General features: G+C 34.3%; 1 protein-coding gene across 1 annotated transcript in view; it reads left to right on the forward strand.

Moving 5' to 3' along the window:
* Window positions 1-24,836, forward strand: part of Ap3b1 (adaptor related protein complex 3 subunit beta 1) — a 203,345-nt gene that overhangs the window by 112,891 nt on the left and 65,618 nt on the right. The window contains exons 16-20 of the mRNA XM_090331736.1: window positions 1,243-1,429; window positions 2,379-2,509; window positions 8,216-8,324; window positions 10,835-10,988; window positions 15,253-15,406. Of these exons, the coding sequence (XP_090187862.1) occupies window positions 1,243-1,429; window positions 2,379-2,509; window positions 8,216-8,324; window positions 10,835-10,988; window positions 15,253-15,406 (735 nt within the window). The remainder of the gene's footprint in view (window positions 1-1,242; window positions 1,430-2,378; window positions 2,510-8,215; window positions 8,325-10,834; window positions 10,989-15,252; window positions 15,407-24,836) is intronic.

Consider the following 24,836-nt stretch of genomic DNA (forward strand, 5'->3'; position numbering starts at 1 on the left):
TTATTTTAACTGATTTTTTTATTGTTTGAACTTTTGTTTTTTACATTGTAATATATAGGGGGTTACAGTTACATTCGCCAGGTAGTAGGTGCATTACTTCTTATATATCGATACCCCTTCTCATGTTTTTGTCCCCAACCCCTCCCAATCTTGTTTTGTGATGTTTGCCACACCATTTCTGTCCTTTAATTTACTATTCTGGGATTATTTTTCATTCTTTCTACTTTGATTTTATTTTTTTCTGTTTTAAATGTGTATAACATGTTCTAAAGTAAATTAGTTACTATTCTTCAATTTATTTTTCCTTTGCTTCATGAATCTTATGTGGTATATAGTTTCAATTGTGTGTGAAGCCTTCTAAAGTGAAATTACATATTTTCGATCAAAAAGCCTGTGGTTTAAAATATAAACCTGTTTTGTTACCATTTCAATTTTTATTTAATTATTATTAAAATTATCTCAATATATGTTAATGTAGTACATTCAAAAATTGACTTAGGAAGTCTTATTAGGGTATAAAAGCTGCTATAATAAGTTGCTCCCTACATAAATAAATAAATGACCAATATTACTAGAGGCTATAAGCAGCATGTGGAAAAATGGAAGAAGTCTTTTATCCTAGTTTTTAGAGGGCATCAGCAGCTTGCTTTTATGAAAAAGTAACAGCTAAATGCACTGCAAATAATTTGCAGTAATCCAGTTCAGTGATTCATGTGTCTGCTTTAATGGGTCATAATTCAGGGTAAAGTAACTGAGTGCAGTCAGAGTGCAGACACTGCGTATGCCAGGGACAGTATCTCTTCATAAAACACACCTCAGGAGAAGCAGTTTGCCAGCCCCCTAATACTTTCTGATGTTTTGATGTCCTGCATATTTTTCCGATTAAGTTTTGAGTGCCATGTTTTTAGTTGTATTTCCACATTCATTATTCTCACGTAGACCCTTCAGCGGGTTTGCCATATATGATTATTTTTTTAATGATGCCTTTCTTTCCACTTCAGCAGTTTAATAATCTAGCACATGGCTGCTTCTCAGTACTCAGCATTCACCTCCCCAGTAGAGAAGAGGACATGTGCTTTGGCTTCAAAATTCCATTTGCCGTGTTAGAAATGCATATTCCCTATGGAACAACATTTGTTTGACATAACCATTCATTTTTATTATGTCTTTAAATATGTTTATCCAGAGTTATCAATAATCATAAATAACTGTATTCTCATCTTGTTCTGTTTTTTCCAACAGACAAAATTGCTTACCCAGTACATATTAAATCTCGGCAAGTATGATCAAAACTATGACATCAGAGACCGTACAAGATTTATTAGGCAGCTTATTGTTCCGAATGAGAAGAGTGGAGCTTTAAGTAAATATGCCAAAAAAATATTCCTGGCGCAAAAACCTGCACCGCTGCTTGAGTCTCCTTTTAAAGGTATTATTATCAGATTGTCTTAGTGCAAAATATGTGTTATTACAGCAGTATGTCCCATTTTAATGTGCTTAAAATTTATTTCAGAAATATAAATGAATAGGAAATAGGCATATAAGAACAATGTGCTTTCTATTTATTTGTGATTTTACAACAACTTTTATATTAAGGTTTATATGGTTCTAGACCTTATTTTCCTAAATAATTTCAGATCTTTGTGAGTTTTGTTCTTATTAAATATTTTAAATGGAAATAGTTTTAAAAACCTGTTTTACTTTTTAGGCATTTATTTCATTTCTATTTTAAGTAGTTTTATTGTATAAAGAATATAAGTAATATTAATTGTGAAATTTTATTAAACATCTGTGTATTCTACGCTCAACATTTCTAGGAAGAATAACTTGATTTAAAAAATCCTTTGATATTTAAATTTATTTTTTAAGGAGAGAACTAGTATTATTTTCCCCAGCTTTGTAAAAAGAGGTAAACATTATTATTTTTAGTAAGAAGTTATTGCAGTTAGAGTCAAATCACCAGATACCTTGGTTTTCATATTGTTTCTTATTTAATTGCTGCAAAGTGATACAAAACAATTGGGTTTATAGAAAAACTATTAAAATTCTGGATGTGTTTGTACTAAGACATGTATATGGATTGTTTAACTGTGCTGTCATTCTTAATATTCACAGTAAAGTAATTTTTAGAGAAGCTACATTTCAGAGCAACACCTCTAAACACACTGACTGATTAGTTTTTTTATTGACCATTATGGGGGAGATTATTGTAATCTATGGACTGAAATCAGTTTTTTGACCTATGAAGAGCTTCCTAGTTTATATTTATTCCTTGACATTTGAAGGAATATGCCTATTACCTTGAGCTCTGATTAGGATTGTTCTCCATTATATGCAGCTCATATTGTTTATTTTATATTTTCCTCTGTCTTTAATAGATAGAGATCATTTCCAGCTTGGCACCTTATCTCATACTCTCAACATTAAGGCTTCTGGGTACCTGGAATTATCTAATTGGCCAGAGGTGGCGCCTGACCCATCAGTTCGAAATGTAGAAGTAATAGAGTTGGTAAGTTGACCTTTCTGAAATTAATTTTGTTCAAGCATGGGGAGATTCTATGGTAACTATTATTTTACATAAAAGCTTTTTGGAAGGATTGGAAATTGACAGTTGTTCTAGTATTTCTGAATGTATTGTGTTGGATATATCTTTTCTTCATAGGAACTGAACAGTATAGTATTCCTATGTTACTATGCATGTTCTGTTCCTTTTCTTCAAGGAAATAGAGAATTGAATTCTCTGCATCAGTGCCACCCACATTTGTGCGATTGCATTTGTAGCTGTGTAGATTCAATTTCTAAGGTACTTAGTTTCAATGGATTGAGCTTTTTCTACTTTGTTAGAGATTCATAAGCTTCCTGTCAATGCTTTTATAAATAATTTTTCTGTTCTCTTGCAGAAAACTATACAAAGTGCTCTTCTTCATTTTCTGATATGGTGCTTTAACTGAAGCCTAACTATAAACAGGGAACATTGTGTACCCAAAGTGTTCTTTGTTGGGGTCACATTTAAAATGATGTATTCATATTAAAAAGCAAAAACAAAAAATCCTGCTTTTAGATATTCTTTTTCTAGATCTTTTTCTTTAAAAGTATCAGACATTATATTGAAACATTTAATATTCATATGATTCTTATTCTATTGTATCTAGACATTTATTTATGTGAATAATTTTAAATAAGTAAAAACAATATTCCAGGTGTTATTCTAATAGAAAATACATATTGAACAACAATTCTGAGTTCTTTACCACTGATTTTGTTAGAAAGTTAGCTTTGCTCTTAACTTTTCTACATACAGAAGAGAACTTTCATTATTTTAAACATAATTTCTATAATAAACATAGCCATGTAATTCGATTCCTCTCAGAAATAATTTTCTTATAACTACTAAAACATTTTGGCATTGTGTCCTGAGCAAACCCTGGCAGTATGCTGTGACATTTGGCAAACATTATATTGTTTAAAACTCAGAATCATTATAAGTAGTAGTTATTATTTCCGTTTTGTAGATGAGGAGAGCAAGACTTAGAGAATCTAAGGAAATTATTTAGATTCACATAGCTAGTAAGTGATAGGAACAGAATTCCAATCTAGAATATCTTGAATATGTGGTCTTTTTTTTAAAATTGCATTTATTATATAATATGAGAAGAGGAAGCTTGAGCTTGTTTGCAGATCTGGTTTTTTTTTATATTTTGTACATAGTTTTCATATTGTAACAAATGATTAGGGATGGATAGAAGAAAAAGATAATTGCATGTCTATTTCTTCTTTTTTATTTTTTACACTCAGATGTAAGTATACTTCAACACTTATTAGTACAGTTTTCCATCAGGTACTAGAACATAAAGTGTTCTTTGTTACATTTCTTTCTGAAGATATATTCTGTCCTGCCTGCTTGTTGTTGTTGGTTCTGTCTTTTTTCATGATTAGGTACATCATGTGTTGTTTAAGGCAGTACACTACTTTTATCTTCCCACCACATCTATCCTCTGATCACTTTCGTATTGTCTTACCACTACCCCCCACCAAAAAAGGTTTATCTCTTCACAAATTGATAGCAATGTGTCATACTTTCATTTGTTCTCAGCAGTATCATCATATTGCTTGATAGATTAGTTGATTAGTTGGCTTCTTCCACCTGCATGTGTTCTAAGTATTAACTGTCTTAACTACAGCCTATTTTCTTATATTCATTCCACTTCATTTTTCTATATTTATTTTTATTTTTTATTTTTTGCCAGTCCTGGGCTTGGGCTCAGGGCTTGAGCACTGTCCTTGGACTTTCTCAAGACTAGCACTCTACTACTTGAGCCTCAGCACCACTTCCGGCCTTTTGCTATGTATGTGGGGTACCGAGGAATTGAACCTGGGTCTTCATGGATGCTAGGCAAGCACTCTACCACTAGGCCAAACTCCCAGCCCCGTATTTATTTTTGAAATTAATAATTGAGAACTTTATAGATAATAGTTATAACTGATGGAACCAGATTGTAGAAAACTGACACTGTCCATTGATGCCGTATAGAAAATAGCTTCAATCTATTGATCTCTGAGACATATTGTCTTAAAATTGTATTATGAGGGATAGAATTGAAAATATAGCTAGTTATATTTTCAAGTGCATTTTTAACAGTGTAGCAAGTAATGTTTCTAACTACCTCAACCTCCTCAAAGTCACATCAGTGATTTTTATGCCCATGATACTCTGTACTAATTTAGGTGTAGTGTAAAGTGATGTTATAGGGTCAAATCTCATTACTGTGACATATAACTTAGTAGAAAAAGTGGCCTGAGCTTAGGTAATCTGATACTTTAATCCAAACAGCAGGTAACTAGTCAGATTGACACTAGAAGTCACTTTGAATTGCATACTATAATTTCTAGAATATCAGATACAACATAAATTTGTGTTATGGTACTCGTAAATTTTGAAGGTCATTTAGGTATATATTTTGTTTAATTCCAGAAGATGTTTTCTTCTTCAGTTATAGAAAGACTGTCATTTGTATATTAAAGGTATTTTGTTTTATAAATATAAATAGTTAATATTTTATCTTTTATTGGGATTTTCTGATTTAGTGTCTCTCTGTTTCTTCTAGGAATTTTTTCTGTTCCTTTTGTTTAGGCTGTTATAGATAACATACCACAACAAAAATTAAAATATTTTTGTGGTTATTCTTTAAAACCTGAGCTTCCAGATGTAGAACTGTGGCTCAAGTGGTAATTTTGAGCAAAATGCTCAGAAACAGCGCCCACGTCCTGAGTTCAAGCCCCATAACTGACAACAATAACAACAAGAACCAAAAACCCTAAGGTTTCATGAATACAGAACCTGTGGTCATTCCAAGAAATTATGGAATTTGAGCATGAGAATTTCTATTGACTTACTCTTACTAAATTAATAGACTTCTGAATAGTTCGTATAGATTTAAGAAAACTGTGAAAATTAGTCACTAAATATGTAGATCCTTTGTTTATACTATTTTTAATGAAATTGGAGGCATTCTAAATATACATAAAAGACAAGAATGTTGATCTGGCCATCTTATTAAAGAATACTCAAATAAGTTCTACATGTTTTCCTATTATAGTGTAGATAGTAATTTTCAAGGTTACTAAAGCAAATCTCTTGAAGCCACATACCTTAAGACTTTTAGATCAGTAGTTTCCAACTGAAGGTACACTTTCTAATCTAGAGATCTGAAATGAATCTATGTCTTTAATACATTATAATTTGGGGAGATGAATCCCAAACATTTGTTCTTTTTAGAATTAATGTTTTCATTGTTTATAATAATGTTTTTAGAATTCTAATGTGAAGCCTGTCTTGAGAACCATTTTTGGATAAGAACCTGTGTTCAACCACAGCACTGCCTCTGGCCTTTTCTGAATATTTTGTTAGAGATGAAAGTCTCATGGACTTTCCTGTCCTGACTGGCTTTGAACCACAGTCCACAGATTTCAGCCTCCTGAGTAGTTAGGATTATAGCCACTGTAGTTTAATCTTTTAAAAAGTTTACATTTCCTTCTTTTGGGGGGAGGGGTCATCATGAAGCTTGAACTTGGCCTGGGTACTGTCCCTGAGCTCTTCAGCTCAAGGCTACTATCCTACCCTTGAGCCAAGCCTCACTTCCCATTTTCTAGAAGTTAATTGGAGATAATTGTCTCAGGTCTTTTTGTGCCCTGGCTGGCTTTGAACCTTGATCCTCAGATCTCAGCCTCTTGTGTAGCTAGGCATGAGTCACCGTGCCTGGCTTTTTTTCTTGTTTTAGATACACAAAAAAATATTTCTCATCATGAGTCAAGGTCATAGTTTTCTTATATTCATTTTTTTCTGATACTTAAAACAACAGGGAACTAGTCAGATTGACACTAGAAGTCACCTTGATTTACATATTAATATTAGTACACATTATTACTACTAAATTTAGGGAATACAAAAGTCCATCTTTTCCTTAAATCTAAACAAGCTATCTTCTGAATTTAAAATAAAAATATTCAAAGGAGTAATAAATATTTATTGGGCAGACATACTTGGGATATATCAATGTATAAAATATTTTAGGCCGGGAGTTTGTCCTAGTGGTAGAGTGCTTGCCTAGCATGCACAAAGGCCCAGATTCAAGTCCTTAGTACCACATACATAGGAGCCAGAGTGGTGCTGAGGCTCAAGTGGTAGAGCTCTGGCCTTGAGAAAGCCCAAGGACAGTACTCAGGCCCTGAGCTGAAGCTCAGGACTGGCAAAAAACAAAACAAACAAACAAACAAACAAAAAACCCTGTTCTTCAAAATCTCATTCTAAATGAACAATTACAAATTAGGTAGCTGACTGTAGTGGCTCTCACTTGTAGTCCTAATTACTGGGAGAGGGAGATCAGGAGGATTATGTCGAAGCTAGCCTATAGTCAGAAAGTTAGTGAGATTCTCATGTCAGCTAATGAGCTGGGAGTGGTGATGTGTTACATTTATCCAGCTCTATGGCAAGTATAAATGTAAGCCCTGGTGAGGGGAAAACATGACCCTATTCAAAAAGTAAAACAAAAGTTCTAAGAGGACAACTTAATTGGTAGAACCCCTGTGCCTAGCAAGTGATATGTCCTGCATTTAAACTCTGGTACTACAAAAACAAACAAAAAGCCATAATCTTTTGGAAAGTATTAAATGCTGTGATTTAAAGTGGAGGTTGTATTGGAGAGGGAACACCTAGAGGTGAATCTTTCCAGTGAAGCTGACCTGGGGTTTTGGTAGAAACTGAGGAGTGGCTAGCATAGAGCAAGAGTGACAGAGGTTGTTCAGAGTAACAACTGTAAGGGATGATCTTCCTATAAGGCAAGGTTTCAAACCAAGAAGGATCCAAGACTGTCAGATATTGATGGATTCATCCTGATGGCTGTATTCATCAAACTTTGGGGAAAAATGAGGAGTAGAAACAAGGTGGCCAGCTAAGAGATTGTCATGTAATCCAGGAGAGAAGTGGCCAATTGAGAGAAGAAAAGTTTCTTGATAATTGGGATATGATAGAGAAAAGTCAGGGTTAAGATGTTTAATGGTTAGGGCAACTTATTGCCTACACTAATTTCTTTTTTCTTTTTTGCCAGTCCTGGGGCTGAAACGCAGGCCCTGGGCTCTGTCCATGTACACTTTTTGCTCTAGGCTAGTGCTTTGCCACTTGAGCCACAGCACCACCTCTGGCTTTTTCTGAGTATGTGGTACCAAGGAATTAAACCCAGGACTTCATGCATGCTAGGCAAGCACTCTACCACTAGGCTGTGCTCCTGGGCCCAGTGAATAGGCCAGTCCTGGGCTTGAGCTCAGGGCCCCAGCACCGTCCTTGGGCTTTCTCAAGGCTAGAGCTCTACCACTTGAGCCACAGCACCACTAACGGCTTTTTCTCTCTATGTGGTACCAAAGATTCGAACCTAGGTTTTCATGCATGCTAGGCAAGGACTCTTACCACTAGGCCAAACTCCTGGCCCCCAAATTTTTTTAATTGTGCAAAGATAAAACGGTTTAGCATGAAGAATTCTGAGTGAGAGCTTATGGAGTGAGAGCTTGTAGGAATTGAGTGGATTGACCTTACTACCATTACTTCTCTGATGAAAAGTACTGCTTTTGAGTTTGTAATATATTCTGAATGATTGCATTTGCTAGAAGTCTGAATTTTTAATGTGAACTCACATTTACTTTCTTGGTTTGTATGTATCCACAGGCAAAAGAATGGATTCCATCGGGAAAAGCAAAGAAAGAAAGTCCTGCTAAAAAATTTTATTCTGAATCTGAGGAAGAGCAGGACTCCTCTGATAGCAGCAGTGACAGTGGTAGGTTTTTGGGGTTATTTTGTTTCATTTATTTATTTTTTTTTTATGGATTACAGGTAAACTCTTTATTGCTTCCTCTCATCTGTCCATCCTAAACTATGTTTAGAACTTCTGAGAATTCTCTTTTCAGTGCTAAAAAGGTTGAGAACAACCATGTGCAATGGAAAGAATGCCCAATAGGAAGAATTCAGAAGTCCTATTTTTAATCTGTGTAATTTATATATCTTTTTATCTTATAGTTGAGGGGATAGAGGTAGATCTTTTTAAATTTTCTTCATTACTAAAATTTTGTGTGTGATTTGCCAAACAAAATTTTATTGGAGTCATTTTCTAACTTTTTTATTAAGAACATTGAAGCAGAACTGACCAAAAACCAAATGACACCCAACTTTCTGTAAACCCTTTATTTCTTGGATAACCAGGGCCCCTTATTAGTACTTGGTTTTCTACTATCTGACTGTAATTCATTTTTTTTCTTTTTCCCATTTCCCTTGTCAAAGGCTTTGTATTCAGAATCTTTATAAATTAACTGTAGTACATTACATTATGTTCGTATATAGTAAAGTGAAGGTGGAAAAGGTACCACAATCAATAAGAGTTAACATTAAAAAGTATAGAATTTAGGAAATGAGATACACCTATAAGAAAGATGTTTGTATACTTAAATGTTTGTTTTGTTTATTGGTCATGGGGCTTGAACTTCATTGTCCAGCTGGCTTTGAACTGCAGTCCTCAGATCTCAGCTTCCTGAATAGATAGGATTACCAGTGCCTGGTTTACTTAAGTGTTTTATACTACATAAAGATTAGTCCTAAGTTCTCCTTTCCAATATGTATATGAAATAGTTCCATTAATGTTTAGTTTTTTGTGGATTTATCATAGTTTATATATAGTAATGTAGTAAGAGTTCATTGTAGCTTCCAGAGGAAAAAATGACTTTTCTCTCAGCAAACAAATTTTTTTTGAGAACAAAGGAATTTCCTAAAGACTCACTGACCAGTAAATTTAAATAAGACTCCCTGAAGTGAGCTGGATCCAGACTCATGTTGACCTCACATGTTGTAAATAATGTGTAGAGCATCTTACTCTATAATTTCTCTTCATTACTTCTAACATGTGCTAATTGCCTGACATGGTGTAGCTGACATTCTAACAAATTACAACTCTTTTTTGTTGGTCATGGGACTAGAACTCGGGGCCTAGGGACTGTCCTGGAGCTCTTTTGCTCAAACCTAGTGGTCTACCACTTTGAGCCATAGTTCCATTTCTGACTTTGGGGTCATTAATTTGAGAGAAGAATCTCAGGGAGGACTTTTCTGCCCATACTGGCTTTGAACCATCATCCACAGAGCTCAGCCTCCTGAATTATAAGTGTGAGCATCCCATCCCTGGCTCCAACTCTCTTCATTAATCAGTTTTGTTGTGTTGTAAATTTTGGGTAAAATGGAATTTATTCTTTGTGCAAAGTAATGATGGTGAGTGACTTCTCTTGTAGCACTTCTGTTGTATTCTAATCACCAGTCACAAGTTTCAAATTGTTTAATCTTCATTAAAGTCCTTTCAGGTAGTAATGCTGTGAAAGACACTGAGAGTCATAGGTTAAACAGCTTGCTCAGTTTTTCAGCTGGTATATGGTAGAGTCCAGATTTAAATTTCGACATTGTCATTTGAGAAGCCGTACTCTAAAAGACTAACATCATCATCCCTAGCTTTCCATTGTGAATATTTAAAATAAGTCTTATATACCTGTTAGAATACCTATTACAGGCCAAATTTCTTCTTAAAGGGTATGCCATTGTATAAATCATAGGTAAGAGCAAAGTTTGTTCTTTGATCTAGCTAGTATATAACTCTGCAGTTGTAATCATTTTAAGTAATAGTATGCTTCATCTGAAAAATATATACTTTATTGCTTCTGCAAGAGCCCTAGTATATCATAATTTATAAATTTAAATATATAGTTCTTCAGTGTAATTTTATCACTGATGATTTCTTTATTAAATAAAATAAAATTAATTAGTAATTTTGCTTTAATTTTTGTATGTTTCATTCTCCTCTCAAAATTTGTTTCTAACAAGAAAGATCTAACTGTTGCTTATTTTTCTGTAAGTGAAAGTTTCCAGTTAGAAGTAGATTTCTTTATACTACTCGCATTCTAAGAAAGGAAGAAAGCAAGAAAGATAAAAAAAAAAAGAATGTGACAACTACAGGCTCGAAAAGTGAGAGTTCTTCAAATTTGATTTGCTTGATTCATTTTGTTTTTGTTTTTGTTTTTCCTATACAAACTACGAAAGCCTCTTCTGTTGATTTGAGTCTTTCCAAATTAGTTCTGCTGCAGGACCCCATACGTCTGAAAACATAAGATGCAGAAATAGTGTTGAACAAAAGTGGTCCATCTAAAACAAAACATCTGGTTTCCTTCATGATGAACATGAACAGTTACAGGTATCCCTGTCCTTACATATAATTAGGTGACTTTAAGTCAAAGAATTTCTTTTTTTTTTTTTAAGAGAGTGAATCAGGAAGTGAGAGTGAAGAGGAAGGGGACAGCAGTGAAAGCAGCAGTGAGGACTCCTCCAGTGAACAGGAGAGTGAGAGTGGAAGTGAACCAAAAGTAGAAAATGAAATAACCGCCAAGAGGAACTCCAAAGCCAAAAGTAAAAGGTATTGTGTGCCTTCAAGAAAAAGTTAAATTTTCCCTATGACCCCAAGAGTGAAGAATTAACTACTGAATGTATTTTTCTCCCAAGCAGACATTAAATCTTGAAAAAAATAATAAAGTGCTAGTAGTTCACATTGTCACTTACAATGCTTAGATTTCGTTTTGAACTTGAAGAAATCTTAGAGTTACATTTTGAAAATTGGTATAACCTTGGAAGTCTTAAGCTAAGTGATCAAGCAGTAGGTATGAAACACTTAATTACCTTTTGCAGCAATTTTGCTGAAGACTAAAATTAAACCCCGTAACACTTTGCCATTATGTAACTAAGACAATTGATTTTTCTAAATAATGTTACATTAAAAGATTATGATCCAAGTAGTAAGAGCCAAAGGCTGTGAAGGAAGACGGTCATAAGATAGTTAAGTATTAGCACTTTCTAAGATCGCCCATTATCAACATTATCGTGCATTAACGTATCATTAAAATTTTGAGTGATTGAGGCTAATACCTTGGATTGTGTGGCTCTGTTTTCTCCCATCGCTGTCAGCAAGTAGCCTCTGCCAGCATGATGGCCCTTTCCCTGCAGTCTGCTGCCCGCTCACTTGATGAGCTTGCAGCATGGGCTCAGTCGTGGCTGACAGCACTGATTGGGGCGCAGTACGCTCTCTGCTCCTTTTATTACAGACAGTAATTAAAGCAGCTCGCCCTGCCACTTCCATAACAAACACAGCATAATGCCCTAATTATGACTTTATTAATTTAAGTCAGGATTTAATGATTTTAAAAGTGATTTATATTGTTTTTCCTGTTCAGAACAAATGAAATCTGTAGGTTAAATTAATACAGGCTTTTCATCATTGCAAAGTTAAGAACCTAGTTACCAGTAAATTCTTTTCATTAGATTAACATCTGAAAATCTAAGCAGAAAGGTAAACAATAATTACCATCAAAATTGAGTGATATATAATAAAATAACACTTTTACATCTAAAAACCTTATCTTAAATGCTCAAAGTTAAATATATTTAGACTCATTGACTTGTTGCAGTAAAGGAGCTAGTTGGTTTATAATAGGCTTCTGTGAAAGGAAAATTGGTACTAGCTTAACATCAGAGTACAAAGATACAGTTTATAAAAATGTCCTGATTCTAGAAAGTAAAAATTTTGATCAGTGCATGAAATACCTTTGCAAATAGCAAGTTATTATGTTAGAAATTTATAAGCACATACTGGCTTCTTTATTTTTTTCTTCACTTATGGACTTTTATATTTACTCTTGTTTGAATTAAAAATAATTGTTATACCAAAGAGACCTACAAGTACATTCTAGACTTATATATCCATAAGTACATGTTTTAAACCGTGAATTGAAATTAATAAATTTAGCATTCTCTGCAACAGGGAAAAAACAACATATTCTTTTTAGTCTTCAAATATAATTACATGTGCTCTGAGATGTTGCCATAGCTCCATTTTTAATAAACAGCAATCATATTTCCTCCACAAAAATCAATTCTGAGAAATATCGATTTTTCCTTTGCCTTACCACTCTCTCCCCCTACTGTGTCTTCCTGCCTGTCTCTGAATATTTCTACCTGTTTCTCAACATTGCTATTATGAAGCTATTAATAACATTAATATATCTTTGGAAATCACCTTTTAGTAATTGTTCACTATTCATGGCTTTATTTGAATTTTTTAATTTTATTTTATTTTCAGGGTAATAATAGAGGAATTATAATGACATTTGTCAGGTACTGGGTACATTACTTCTTGAACATTGTTACCCCTTCCCAAGTTTTTCTCCCACTTTCAATTTGAATTTTATATGCCCAAGTATTTTCACATGAAGGAAAACAGTGTGGTATGGGGAAAAATGTAGACTCAGGTGTGAGTTCAGATTCTACTTTTCATCCTCCTATATATATGTCCTTAAGCAAATTATTTAACCTTCTCAAATATTAGTTTCATTATTGTAAATGGGATCATAATACACCCAGAAGAGCACATCTAAGATAATTGTTATGACTTGTATGAAATGCCTAGCATTGCCTGTCCAAGGTTGGTTCTTAAACACATGCTCACATATGAGAGAAACAGAGAGAACAAACTCTAGAACAAGATTTTCAATTAGGGGGAAGGGATATAAAACATTTCAAAGTATATCATATCCCCTAAGATAATTTGGTTGGTCATCTCACATGTTATTTCTCTTTTTATAGAACTCCCTATCCTACTTTATTCTTTTTGTCATTCATGGGGCTTGAACTCTGGGCCTTGGCGCTGTCCCTTACTTAATCTTTTCTTCAAGAAGGATTCCTAATCTTGCTTACGTTTGTCTTGGTATCCTTCTTAAGTGATCTTATGATATACACACTATGCTCTATTTTTTATTCCTTACAATGTAATGTCACTGCCACCATACTTTTCTGTGTCCTCCAATGAACTACAGACATTGTAGGTAGACACAGAGCTTATGTTATTGTGAGTTTATAATGTAGTGCTAACATGTAAAATATATTATTTGAGGGTAGGGAGTTTGGCCTAGTGGTTAAAGTGCTTGCCTAGCATGCACGAAGACCCAGGTTCGACTCCTCGGTACTACATACATAGAAAAGAAGCCGGAAGTGGTTGCTGAGGCTCAAGTGGTAGAGTGCTAGCCTTGAGAAAGTTCAAGGACAGTGCTCAGGCCCTGAGCCCAAGCCCAGGACTGGCAAAAAAAAAAAAAAAATCAGTGAGTGAACAAATGAGTAAATAGTGTTAAGCTCTTAGATGTGCTAAATTTGATTTTTAACTCTTTTACTTTTTTATTTTTATTTATTTATTTTATTTTTGACCAGTCATGGGCTTGAACTCAGGGCCCAAGCACTATCCTTGGTCTTTCTCAAGGCTAGAGCTCTACCACTTGAGCCTCAGCACCACTTCTGGCTTTTTTCTATGTATGTGGTACCAAGGAATTGAACCTGGGTCTTTGTGCATGCTAGGCAAGCACTCTACCACTAGCCCAAACTCCCTGTCCCTAACTCTTAACATTTTTAAGTTTTTTTTATTTTTTATTTTTTATTGCCAGGGTAATATATACAAGAGTTACAGTTATATTCATCAGGTAGTAGGTGCCTTACTTCTTACACATTGATATCCCTTCTCATGTTTTTTGTCCCCATTTCCCTCTTCCCACACTCTTTTACATTTTTAGTAAGATTTAATAGAAATAATTTCTATATCCTAGAGATCCTTTCATTTAGTGTCCTACTATATGGCCTTTTGTGTCAAGGTTTTGCTCTATTGCAAATCTCTGCTAGGAGAGCCCAAGGTTTCTACTGATTATGACAAATGAGGGAAACCATTGAGCCTAAGTTCCTTTGAGTCTGGCTTACTTCACTTAATATGATCTTTTCTATGTCTTTCCATTTCCTAACAAATGGGGCAATGTCTAGGATATAGAAACTTAAGCCATATAATGAATGATTGTTGTTCTTAAGGTACTATGTTATCTCTCATCTCTTTTGCTGTCCCTTGGTTATCTCATATTGTTACAGTATCTCACTTTGTTACCCGATATATCGGGTATATTTGTATTTGGTTATTTGAAATTGGATAGGGAACAGGAGAAAACAAGATGAGAGGTGGAGGTGGGGAGGAGGGAAATGGGGACCAAGACATGTGAAAGGGTATCAATGTATGGGAATTAATGCACCTTCTATCTGGCAAATATCATGTAACCCTTCTATTAATTACAATAAAAAATATATGAAAAAAAAGAAATAGTTTCTGTTTTGAAACATCATTGTAAAATCATACTGCTGTAGAGGCTACTGTTAAAACATCTAGTAAACACTGTGAGGTTTTTTTTGTTTGTTTTGTTTTGTTTTGTTTTTTCTTTTGCTAGTCTTGGGGCTTAGCTCAGGGCCTGGACACTGTCCTTGGACTTTCTCAAGCTAGAGCTCTGCCACTTGAGCTACAGCACCACTTCGAGCATTTTCTGTGCATGTTGTACCAAGGAATCAAACCCAGGGCTTCATGAATGCTAGGCAAGCACTCTACCATTAGGCCATGCTCCCGGCCCCATATATTTTGAATTTTTTTTTTTTGTATAGTTGGTAATGGTATTAATTGATGATATCTCACAACTTTTTGTACTTGAAATAGTTTTGTTTACAGGAAATTCCTATATAATTATTTCATTATGTGTTCAAGAAATTTAAAACTACTGTGTTATTGTCAGCATAAGGATTTATAGTTCTTCAAAATTTATTTTTATGCATAGTGATTTGGAGGATGGCCAAAAGAAAAATGAAAAACCTAAAACTTCAGATTCTTCTGATGCTGAATCTAGTTTAGTAGAAGAAAGCTCCTCAAATTCTGAATCAGAATCAGAATCAGAATCTGAAAGTGAGTCTGACTCCAGAAAAGTCACTAAGGTAAGAGATGACACATCTATTATAGTCAAAGGTAAATAATTTTACCTTTTCCAATTAAGCATAAATATTATAGAAAATTTAATGTTTTGTTGAAAACCAAGAAACGAAAGCAGAAGTTATTTAACATTGTTACTAACAGCTAAAGTAAAACAAGAAAAGTCACCATTATTTTCTCATTCCTGTAATTTTTTTTAACCCCTAAATAAACCTTTCCCTTCTAACTCAGCTCTACAGAAAAGTTTATGACTGATTTGAGTTCATCTTGTTGCTGCTAAAAGTTTTGGTTAGGTTGTGACACAAAGACTTTTGCTAAAACTAAAGTGAAAGGAAGCTACAGAAGTAGTGTTGAACAAAGGAATTTAAATGCATAAAAATAACCCATATGCTTTGTAAAATATTAGACATTTAATAATGCTGTTGAGGGCCGGGAGTTTGGCCTAGTGGTTAAAGTGCTTGCCTAGCATGCATGAAGACCCGGGTTCGATTCCTCGGTACCACATATATAGAAAAAAGCCGGAAATGGTGCTGAGGCTCAAGTGGTAGAGCTCTAGCCTTGAGAAAGTCCAAGGACAGTGCTCAGGCCCTGAGCTCAAGCCCAGGACTGGCAAAAAAAAATAAAATAAATAATGCTGTTGAATAATACAATGTTTTTTAAAGTTTTAAAAGGTCTTTATTATTTAAAGTAAAAATTTAGTAGTGATTTATTTAAGGACTCATATCATAGGATAATAATGCTTTTTAATGCAACATTTATAATACTGAAATATTCAGTTTATAAAAGTATAGCTGAACATATTTGGCTCAAACCTGCTATCCTAGCTACTGGGGTGGTAGAGATCATAGACTTGTAGTTCAAGGCTAGCCCATGACAAAAGAAGTTCTTGAGACTCCATTTCTATCAGTGGCTAGGCATAGCAGCATTCACCTGTTATCCCAGGTATGAAAAAAACACAGTGTTTCAGTACATTGGCTCACACTTGCCATTCCTAGCAACATGGGGAAGCACAAGTAAGAAGGTCACAACCTAAGCTAGCCCAGGCTTAAAGCTAGGCCTTACTTGGAAAATAACCAGTGTAAAAAGGAGTTGACTGTATGGCTCAAATGGTAGGTCTTGAGTTCAATCCCTAATCCTGCCCCCACCCTCAGATACACATACATATATTAAACGTATGCAGTGTTTTTAAAATGAAGCTGTTGATGTAAAGTTAAGACTCATAATAACTTTTATCTCAAGTCATCATCCCTTTGAAGCAAATAGATAAAATTGACGCTAGGCTTCAAGTATAGAAATTTTATATATAGGCTTTATTTTCTATGTGTTAAAATTAATAGTCATATATTTACTTTAATTGAATTCAGTTTCTTCCTCCCTCAGTGGTTTTTTGGTTGTTTTGGGGTGGGGGGGCTGGGGCAGTTCGGTGGGGGGAGGGTGCAGGGTGAGCAGGGAGTTTGAACTCAAATCTGGTACTGCCCCTGGCACTCTATATCACATGAGTCACAGCTTCACCTATGGTTTTTTGGTGTTTAATTGGAAGTAAAAATCTGAAGGAATTTTCTGTTTAGGCTGCCTTTATATTATAATCTTCAAATCTCAGCCTTCTCACTGTCCTTGAGCTTTCTCAAAGCTAGTTCTCTACCACTTGAGCCACAGTACCACTTACAGGTTTTTTTTCTGGGTATGTGGTACCCATGAATCAAACCCAGGACTTTGTACATGCCAGGTAAGCGTTCCAGCACTAAGCCACACTGTCAGCTCCTAAACTAGAATTTTTTGCATCTATTGGTTCATTCTGTGAAATTTGAATTTCTTTAGAATAGTATCTATGGATGAGAATGAAAATAAATTCATTAAAGAAGACAATCCTTTCCAGTTAAGAGATTTATTATTAAAAAATAAATATATTTAAAAAATGGCTAGTGTTTTTCTTACCTCATTTCAAATATGCTTTCATATATCAAAACCTATTTTACATTTAAATGTATATTTAAACTTGTATATATACACTATAGAATTGTAAGGTTTCTGTTTTTCCAAAATTCACATAAGCTGTTAAGAGAGTTAATGATGTATTAGTTGGCCTTGTATTAAAGCTTATCTCACAGTGAAATTGGTATATCCTCATTTTCTTTTCTTTTTTTGAGGTGGGGGTGGGGGTCATGAGGCTTGAACTCTACCCTAGGTGCTGTCCCTGAGTTCTTCAACTCAGGACTACCGCCTTACCCTTGAGCCAAGCCCCATGTCCCTTTTCTAGAGGTTACTTGGAAATAAGCATCTCAGGTTCTTTTGTGCCCTGGTTGACTTTAAACCTTGATCCTCAGATCTCGGCCCCCTGAGTAGTTAGGATTATAGGTGTGAACCACTGCACCCGGCTTTATTTTCTATTTTTAAGTTTTTAAAATAGCTTACTTTGGATACTGATAATAAATACAATCCAGAATAGAATGTTTTAAAATAATAGAGCAGAGTGCTTGCTTAGCATGCACATAGACCCAGATTCGATTCCTCAGTACCACATACAAAGAAAAAATTCAGAAATGGTGCTGTGGCTCAAGTGGCAGAGTGCTAGCCTTGGGGAAGGAAAGCTCAAGGACAGTGCTCAGGCCCTGAGTTGAAGCCCCAGGGCTGGCAAATAAATGAGTAAATAAATCAATAAAACAATAGTGCACAAATACTAGTGAATGAAAAGTAGTCATCCTTAGATTTTTCAAAAGTCAAAAAGAGGTAGACTTGGTGCCTACATAGTCTTAGACAGGCTTAGGTTCCTATTCAAAAGCCACAGAGGCACTTTAAGTCAGTAATTCAATTGTTACTTCTTTTCAAACATTTCACTGAGAAAGCTAAATCTCTTAATTATCGATAACACTGTAGAACATCAGTGTAAAAGTTGAAAGCATCACAATGAGAAAAGCCCTTCAGAAACTCGGGCCATAGATAGTTGATAATTTTGTGTTCACTTGTTTTCTTCATATAAATTATTTTCTCTGTATTGAGTGCCTTTTCCCATCTATAATAGGTAAAAAGAGTTGGTCATTCTTTTTTTTTGTTGTTCTTGGGTTGTTTGGGTTGTTGTTTGTGTTTATTTTGTGTTAATATAAGTTGAAAAAATAGTCTTTACTTTGAGACTACCATAATTGTGTCTGTCTTTTTCTTTTTTTTTTTCTGAATGGTTTGGGTATACCATATGATTACAAGTGTATCAGTTTTCCAATAATCGGCAACTCTACAATTGTGGAAAAAGTCCTCCTTGCACCAAGTGTTGTAGCTTCTGCTACAAATTATGAGTAATGAAGGCAGATGGTAGGTGCTTTGCCTTAATTTAGCATGACAGTGTGTTGGTGCTGAAAATTCTTATGCCTTAAATCTATAGCTTAACTAAATCTATACTTTTTCTCTTTTTCTTTCTTCTGGACAATATATTTGGGGGGCACTGAGCATGAAAATGTGACCTTGGAGGTACCTTGATTATGTGGCTTTCAAAACAGTTAATTTTTATGATGGTCCTATGAGACAAGTATAATAATATTCCACTTGTTTAGAGATAAGATTTTTATGCTTCAGTTTCCTCATCTATAAAGTAGAATGCTTCTTTCAGATGTTAAGATTTTTTTAAATCAATGTGAAAGAGCATTTAAAGAAACACTAAATATTAAACAATTTTAGCACTTTTTACTTTAAAAATTAATTTCAGAAAGGATCAACAATAATGTACTGAAAGTACATCAATGCAAACAGGGACCTAAATTTTTTTTTTTTTGGTGGGTGGGTCATGGGTCTTGAACTTGGCTGGGCACTGTCCTGAAGCTCAAGTCCCACTTCCCTTTTCTAGAGGTTAGTTAGATATGAGTCTCAAGTCCTTTATGTGCCAGGACTGGCTTTGAACCGTGATCCTCAGATCTCAGCCTCCTGAGTAGCTAAGATTATAGGTGTGAGCCCCCATGCCCAGCTTTTTTTTTTTTTTTGGTAATCTTTTAAGTATCCTATATTTTCTTTTTTTTTTTTTTTTACTTTTTCCACCATTCAAGTTTGAAATCAGTCTTCAGTTGTGACTCCCTTAGTTGCAGCATGTTAGCTTATTCATTTTATTAACATAATCATCTGCTTTCTGCCTTCTTTATAATGTCTTCACTATTTCTTCTTTTGCTATCCAGTGTACTCAAGTCTTTTCCAGCATTTAGAGAAGGAATGGGAACGAAATCACATTTCACAACTATAGTTCCTGGCAAATTCCCAGTCCTACTGTATTTTTAGGACTCTCAATGGACTACTGATTTGACAAACCTAGTTCAGGCAAAAGACATGCTTTGTCATTTGTTTCCAGAATTCTTTTGCAGAAGGACAAATGATTGCAAGTCCTCTAGATTCTATGTGTGATTCCTCATATCTTTTTGTCCTTCATTGACCCTCCCAGGTCCACCTTTTTACTTTCATAGTCCCTTTGCCTTGACCATCCTTAGATTAATACTTTTCCAGTCGTTCGATTCTTACTGTAGAAAATACAAGCTGAGGAGAAAGTACCCTCATAACATAATGTAGTGCTTCCACTTCTCTTAGTTGACAGTGAATGTAAGGAATAAATGATTACTGATGAGAGTGCATGACTCATATGAATGGCACAGAAAGGGAGTAGAATCTTGCTGGATTTATTGTTCCTAAATTGTTATTTTAATTCTATGCCTCAGTGTATCCAGCATTTGGGCTTCATGATTATTCCTTTGTATTACTGATTAAGAGACATTCTCATTTGAGGTGAGATATTCTCAGAAATGACCACAAAAATTATATTGTCTCAGTTATAGTTTTTTGATAGAAAAACATGCATTTTATGTGTAGATTTTTTTTGAGGGGATAGATCATGGGGCTTGAACTCTGGGCCTGGGCGTTGTTCCTAAGCTCTTCAGCTTAAGCTACCACCCTACCCTTGGAGCCACAGCCCCATTTACTATTTTCTAGTGGTTAATTGGAGATAAAAGACTCTCATTCTATAGTGCCTGGGCTGGTTTGAAGCTGATCCTTAGATCTCAGCCTTCTGAGTAGCTAGTATTGCAGGCATGAGCCACCGCACCCATCTAGATAATCTTTTTGTGAAATACATTTGAGAGGCATTTTGAACACAGAACTTTTTACTAAATAATTGTCTTGCTTCAACTAATACCTATAGCAAAAACCATTCTCAGCTTTTTTTTTCTTTTTTCTTTTTTGGTCAGTTGTGGGACTTGAACTGGCCTAGGCATTGTTCCTGAGCTCTTCAGCTCAAGACTACTCCTTAAGCTACAGCACCACTTCTGGCTTTCTGGTGGTTAATTGGAGATAAGAGTCTCACATTCTTTAGTGCCTGGTCTGGCTTTGATCTGTGATCCTCAGATCTCAGCCTCATGAGTAGCTAGGATTACAGGCGTGAAGCCACCATGCCCAGCACAGTTCTCATTTTAAGTGCTTCTGCGTATTTTTTAGTGTGAAAGGAAAATCATTTTATTAAAGAAAAATTAATAATGTATGACTTCATCCTATTTTTTTACCAATAAAACCAAGTTATTATATTCTGTTGGTGTTTAAAGTATGTGTTGAGCAGATGATAGAATCATTTAAGATGTTTTTGAAGTTTTCTAGGTCTTCTCCTCTATTGAACCTATGCTTAAGTGTCTCTTAAAAATAACCCACATTCCTACGATGATACAATATTCTAATTTTTTCTACAACAGCTGCTGAAGATTGAAATAATTCATAATAAATGCAATCATAACTTTAAATCATGATTATAATTATTGTGAATAACTTATCTATTTTCCCTTTATTAGCACTTTAGTTTTACATTAATTGCATCTAAAACATAATGATCTGCCAGTGTGCAATAAAGCAGTTAGTGTATTTGTACTGAACATCTACTATTAAGAATATTTCCATATCTGAATTATAGTTAAGATTAATATATACACTATTGTCTATCCATTCCTGGACATTGTGAATGTGTGATCATTGTCTCAGGTTCTGTGTCTGACAACTCTCCTGTCTCTTGAGAGGTGTAAAGAAACTGATGACATCTCTGAAGTGCTGTCATATGATGACTAGTATTGGAATGGCAGCATCCTGGTTTTGATTCTACTTGAGAAATAGGAAGTGAATTTTAATTACATTCTTTGAAGCATTATGTATGTTGCAATTACGTTATCTTCCATGATTATTGAAGAATACTAGTTTTTATTAAGAACTCAAAGCTTTGCCTCATCAATTTGTCATTCCTTATTTATTTCACATTTTAAGTTTTCCAATAAAAATACTATTTGATTTCAATCTATACTTTTAAGACAAAGGAAATGGTGTTAAGCAAGACTTGGTATTAATGTAGATGTAATTCAAATAGGAAAATATTTGTTTTAGCCATTTAAACTGCTTTTAATGAAAGAAGTCTTACTTTGCTGGCTTTGTATTTTTTTTAAGGTGCAAGTTTAAGTGTGAGCTTCAGACTTTTAAATCAGATTTGACAGATTATTTGAAGAGAAGAGAATCATTAAATTGCCCTTCGTGGGTAATCCTAATTGAAAATATTTCAAGCAGATATCTTACCCCCTGAGGTTAGAAATTAGCCTTGAATTGTTTAGATTTTAAAACACAGTATGCGTGTGATAAACTTTATGTTCTGTATATTATATCTTACGGTTTTAAATGTTAAACCTCTTTATAATAGAAGCCTCATAATTCTCATTGGGTCTTTTTTCTACTTTAAAATTAACATGTACATATTGTTACATTTTTGTTTGTAATAGTCAGAATTTATTAGGTATTTCTATGATCTTTTATTTATTATTTGAAATAAAATACATAAAAAGAAATCAATTTTTTAATTCTGTGACTTTGTATTTGTTTTCATTTTGGAAATGCTGTTGTGTTAAGGTATATAATTGAACACCATAGTAACAAAATGGAGTTTTGAGGATGATGAATTATAAATACATATTTTTTGCAGTAAGCTCTTAAGATCAGTTACTGTTGTCCTTATAAAAGTCTAATACAGTCACTCAGCTGTTAAAAACGTGATCCTCTATTTAAAAAAAAAATATACAAAAACAAATTGTCTCTCTTTCTGCCTGATCTCTTCTCAAGTACTACCACAATGGAAACAGTGGGTGATCTGTCAGTGTGTTTGGTTTGTCAATGATGGTTTTGTATAAATATTGGGAGGGTTAGAAATAAAATTCACACAGTAAAATATGATTTCATCTGCCTTTTCTCTGCAGCTCCATGGCTCATGCTGCGGTGTGAAATTCTCATTTTACACACTTTGCAGGCGGAGCACATGAATTATGCATTGAGCAAGAAAAATCTCCTGCCTCAAGTCCTATATGCATTTACCCAGGTTCTGTCTCTATTACCAAGATGAATCGCAAAATGGAGAAATGTTTGATAGAATAGAGCTCTTAACTTCTTTGTCTAGAATTCAGATTTTTATTTTTATAGTAGCTCTTTTAAGTGTGAAAATATTTTGAACTTACTATGGATTTTTTAAGTGAAAATGAAATATAAGGGAGGAATACCAAACACATTATGAAGCATTTTATAGCCTTGATTCGGAATGCAAGGCTTTTTCAATTCAGTAGAAATGACCATTATCTATTGCTAATGTTGTATTTCAGTCACTGGCTATTTGCTCTTCTCAGAAAGTCAATGAAATTCTGTCTTTTTGAAAGCCTTTTGTCTTTTTCTTCTGGCCTTCTAGTAAGAGATTATGCCAATTTCACATGCAGCTCTCTTCTGTGTTGTATCTGACCTGATGGATACTTAATAGTGTTATACATTGTTGGCTGTGAAGTAGAAAATAATAAGGTATAAACTTGCCTTCAGCATTAACTTTATCTCGATTTCATAAGTTTCTAATTTTTCATGTGGGGAAGGTACAATTCTATAAAAAGTCATGCACCGTTGTAGCTTATAGGAAACTACACCCATTGTGCTCAACATAGCATTTTGATAAGTCACATCTTTTTGTTATGTTCTTTTTTCACAGGACTGATATTCTAGTTGAAACGGTATTTTCATTCTGAAACTGTTTCACTAACTTGTGACTCAGCCTTAAAACTAACGTTTCTTCTAATTTTTCCCTTAGTGCTAGACATTATTATTTATTTGTGGAGTAAAGGGCAAATACCATTTTTTGGTTTTCAAGTAAGGAATGAAAATTAAAACCCATCTAAGCTCTTTACAGTTCATTGGCAGATTATTAGCCAAATGCTGGTGGCTCACATCTTTAATTCTAGCTACCCAGGATGCTGGTACCTGAGGGTCATGATTTAAAGCCAGACTATTGAAAAGTTCATGGCAATCTTACCTCCATTAAACTACTCAGAGAAAGTGGCCCTGTGGCTTAAGTGGTAGAACCTAGCGTTGAGCAAATGAAGCTCAGGGACAAGCCCTGAGTTCCAGCTTCAGGACCAGTCCCCTTCTTCAAAAAAAAAAAAAAAAAATTACCCTGAGGGAGAAAATTAATGCTAATGCTAATCTGTATAAAGCTTTAATATATATTATTACATGATCCTTGAAGACAGTTTTCTGAGTAGTGGTATCATGAAGAAAACAAGCAGAATTTGAGTCATGTAAAAGTATTTGAAAATATAGTGCTGTGACTCAAGTGGTAAAGCACTATCTTTGAGTAAAACAACTCAAGGAAAATTCCTAGGCCCTTGAATTTAAGCCCCAAGCCCAGTACCAAAACAAAAATAAAAACAAAAACAACATATATATATATATATATATATATATAGTAAACCACAAAATTTTACATACTGCTCTTGCTTCTATATGAGCACTGGCATAGAAGTTACAACACTGGACTGACTGACTGATGGTAATATATATTTATATATTTTTTCATCAGCAGTATTTTTCAGAGGCTATGGGGATACTAAAAATACTTGTAATAATTCACATTAACAATTAGGCTTTAAATGGGCAGTGACTATGTCTACCTAGCTTGTTTATTACTTCCATTATTTAGCATAGAATCTGTTTAATAGTAGTATTAGTTTAGCACCCTATTCTTGATTGATCTTTACTTGTTTACAACTCTACTTAGCTGTACACTTAGTTATGCTTTCCTTTTAAATTTTCTGACTGTATAACCAAATTATGAATACTCCATGCTTAGGGGTACTGTATTCTAGCTCATGATAATATGAGTTTCACTTATATAGTAGCTAGGATAAGCAAATCTTTCATGAAAGAAACCCTAATTTAGAGTATGTACGTTTGAAATATTTTCTCTTCAAAATACTCAAAAAAAAGTAAGTGATTTTTTTAAACACCCTAATAGCAAGAGTCTGGGAATATCATTTGCAGATTTTACTTTTAGGATATTTATTTATTATTTATTTATTGATAATGATGGTTCTGGCACCAAACTTAGGGACTTATGTATACTACACAAGCATTCTATGCTGA

Source organism: Megascapheus bottae, chromosome 4 (genome assembly GCF_031878675.1).
Source record: "Megascapheus bottae isolate mThoBot1 chromosome 4, mThoBot2.hap1, whole genome shotgun sequence".
Taxonomy (NCBI): domain Eukaryota; kingdom Metazoa; phylum Chordata; class Mammalia; order Rodentia; family Geomyidae; genus Megascapheus; species Megascapheus bottae.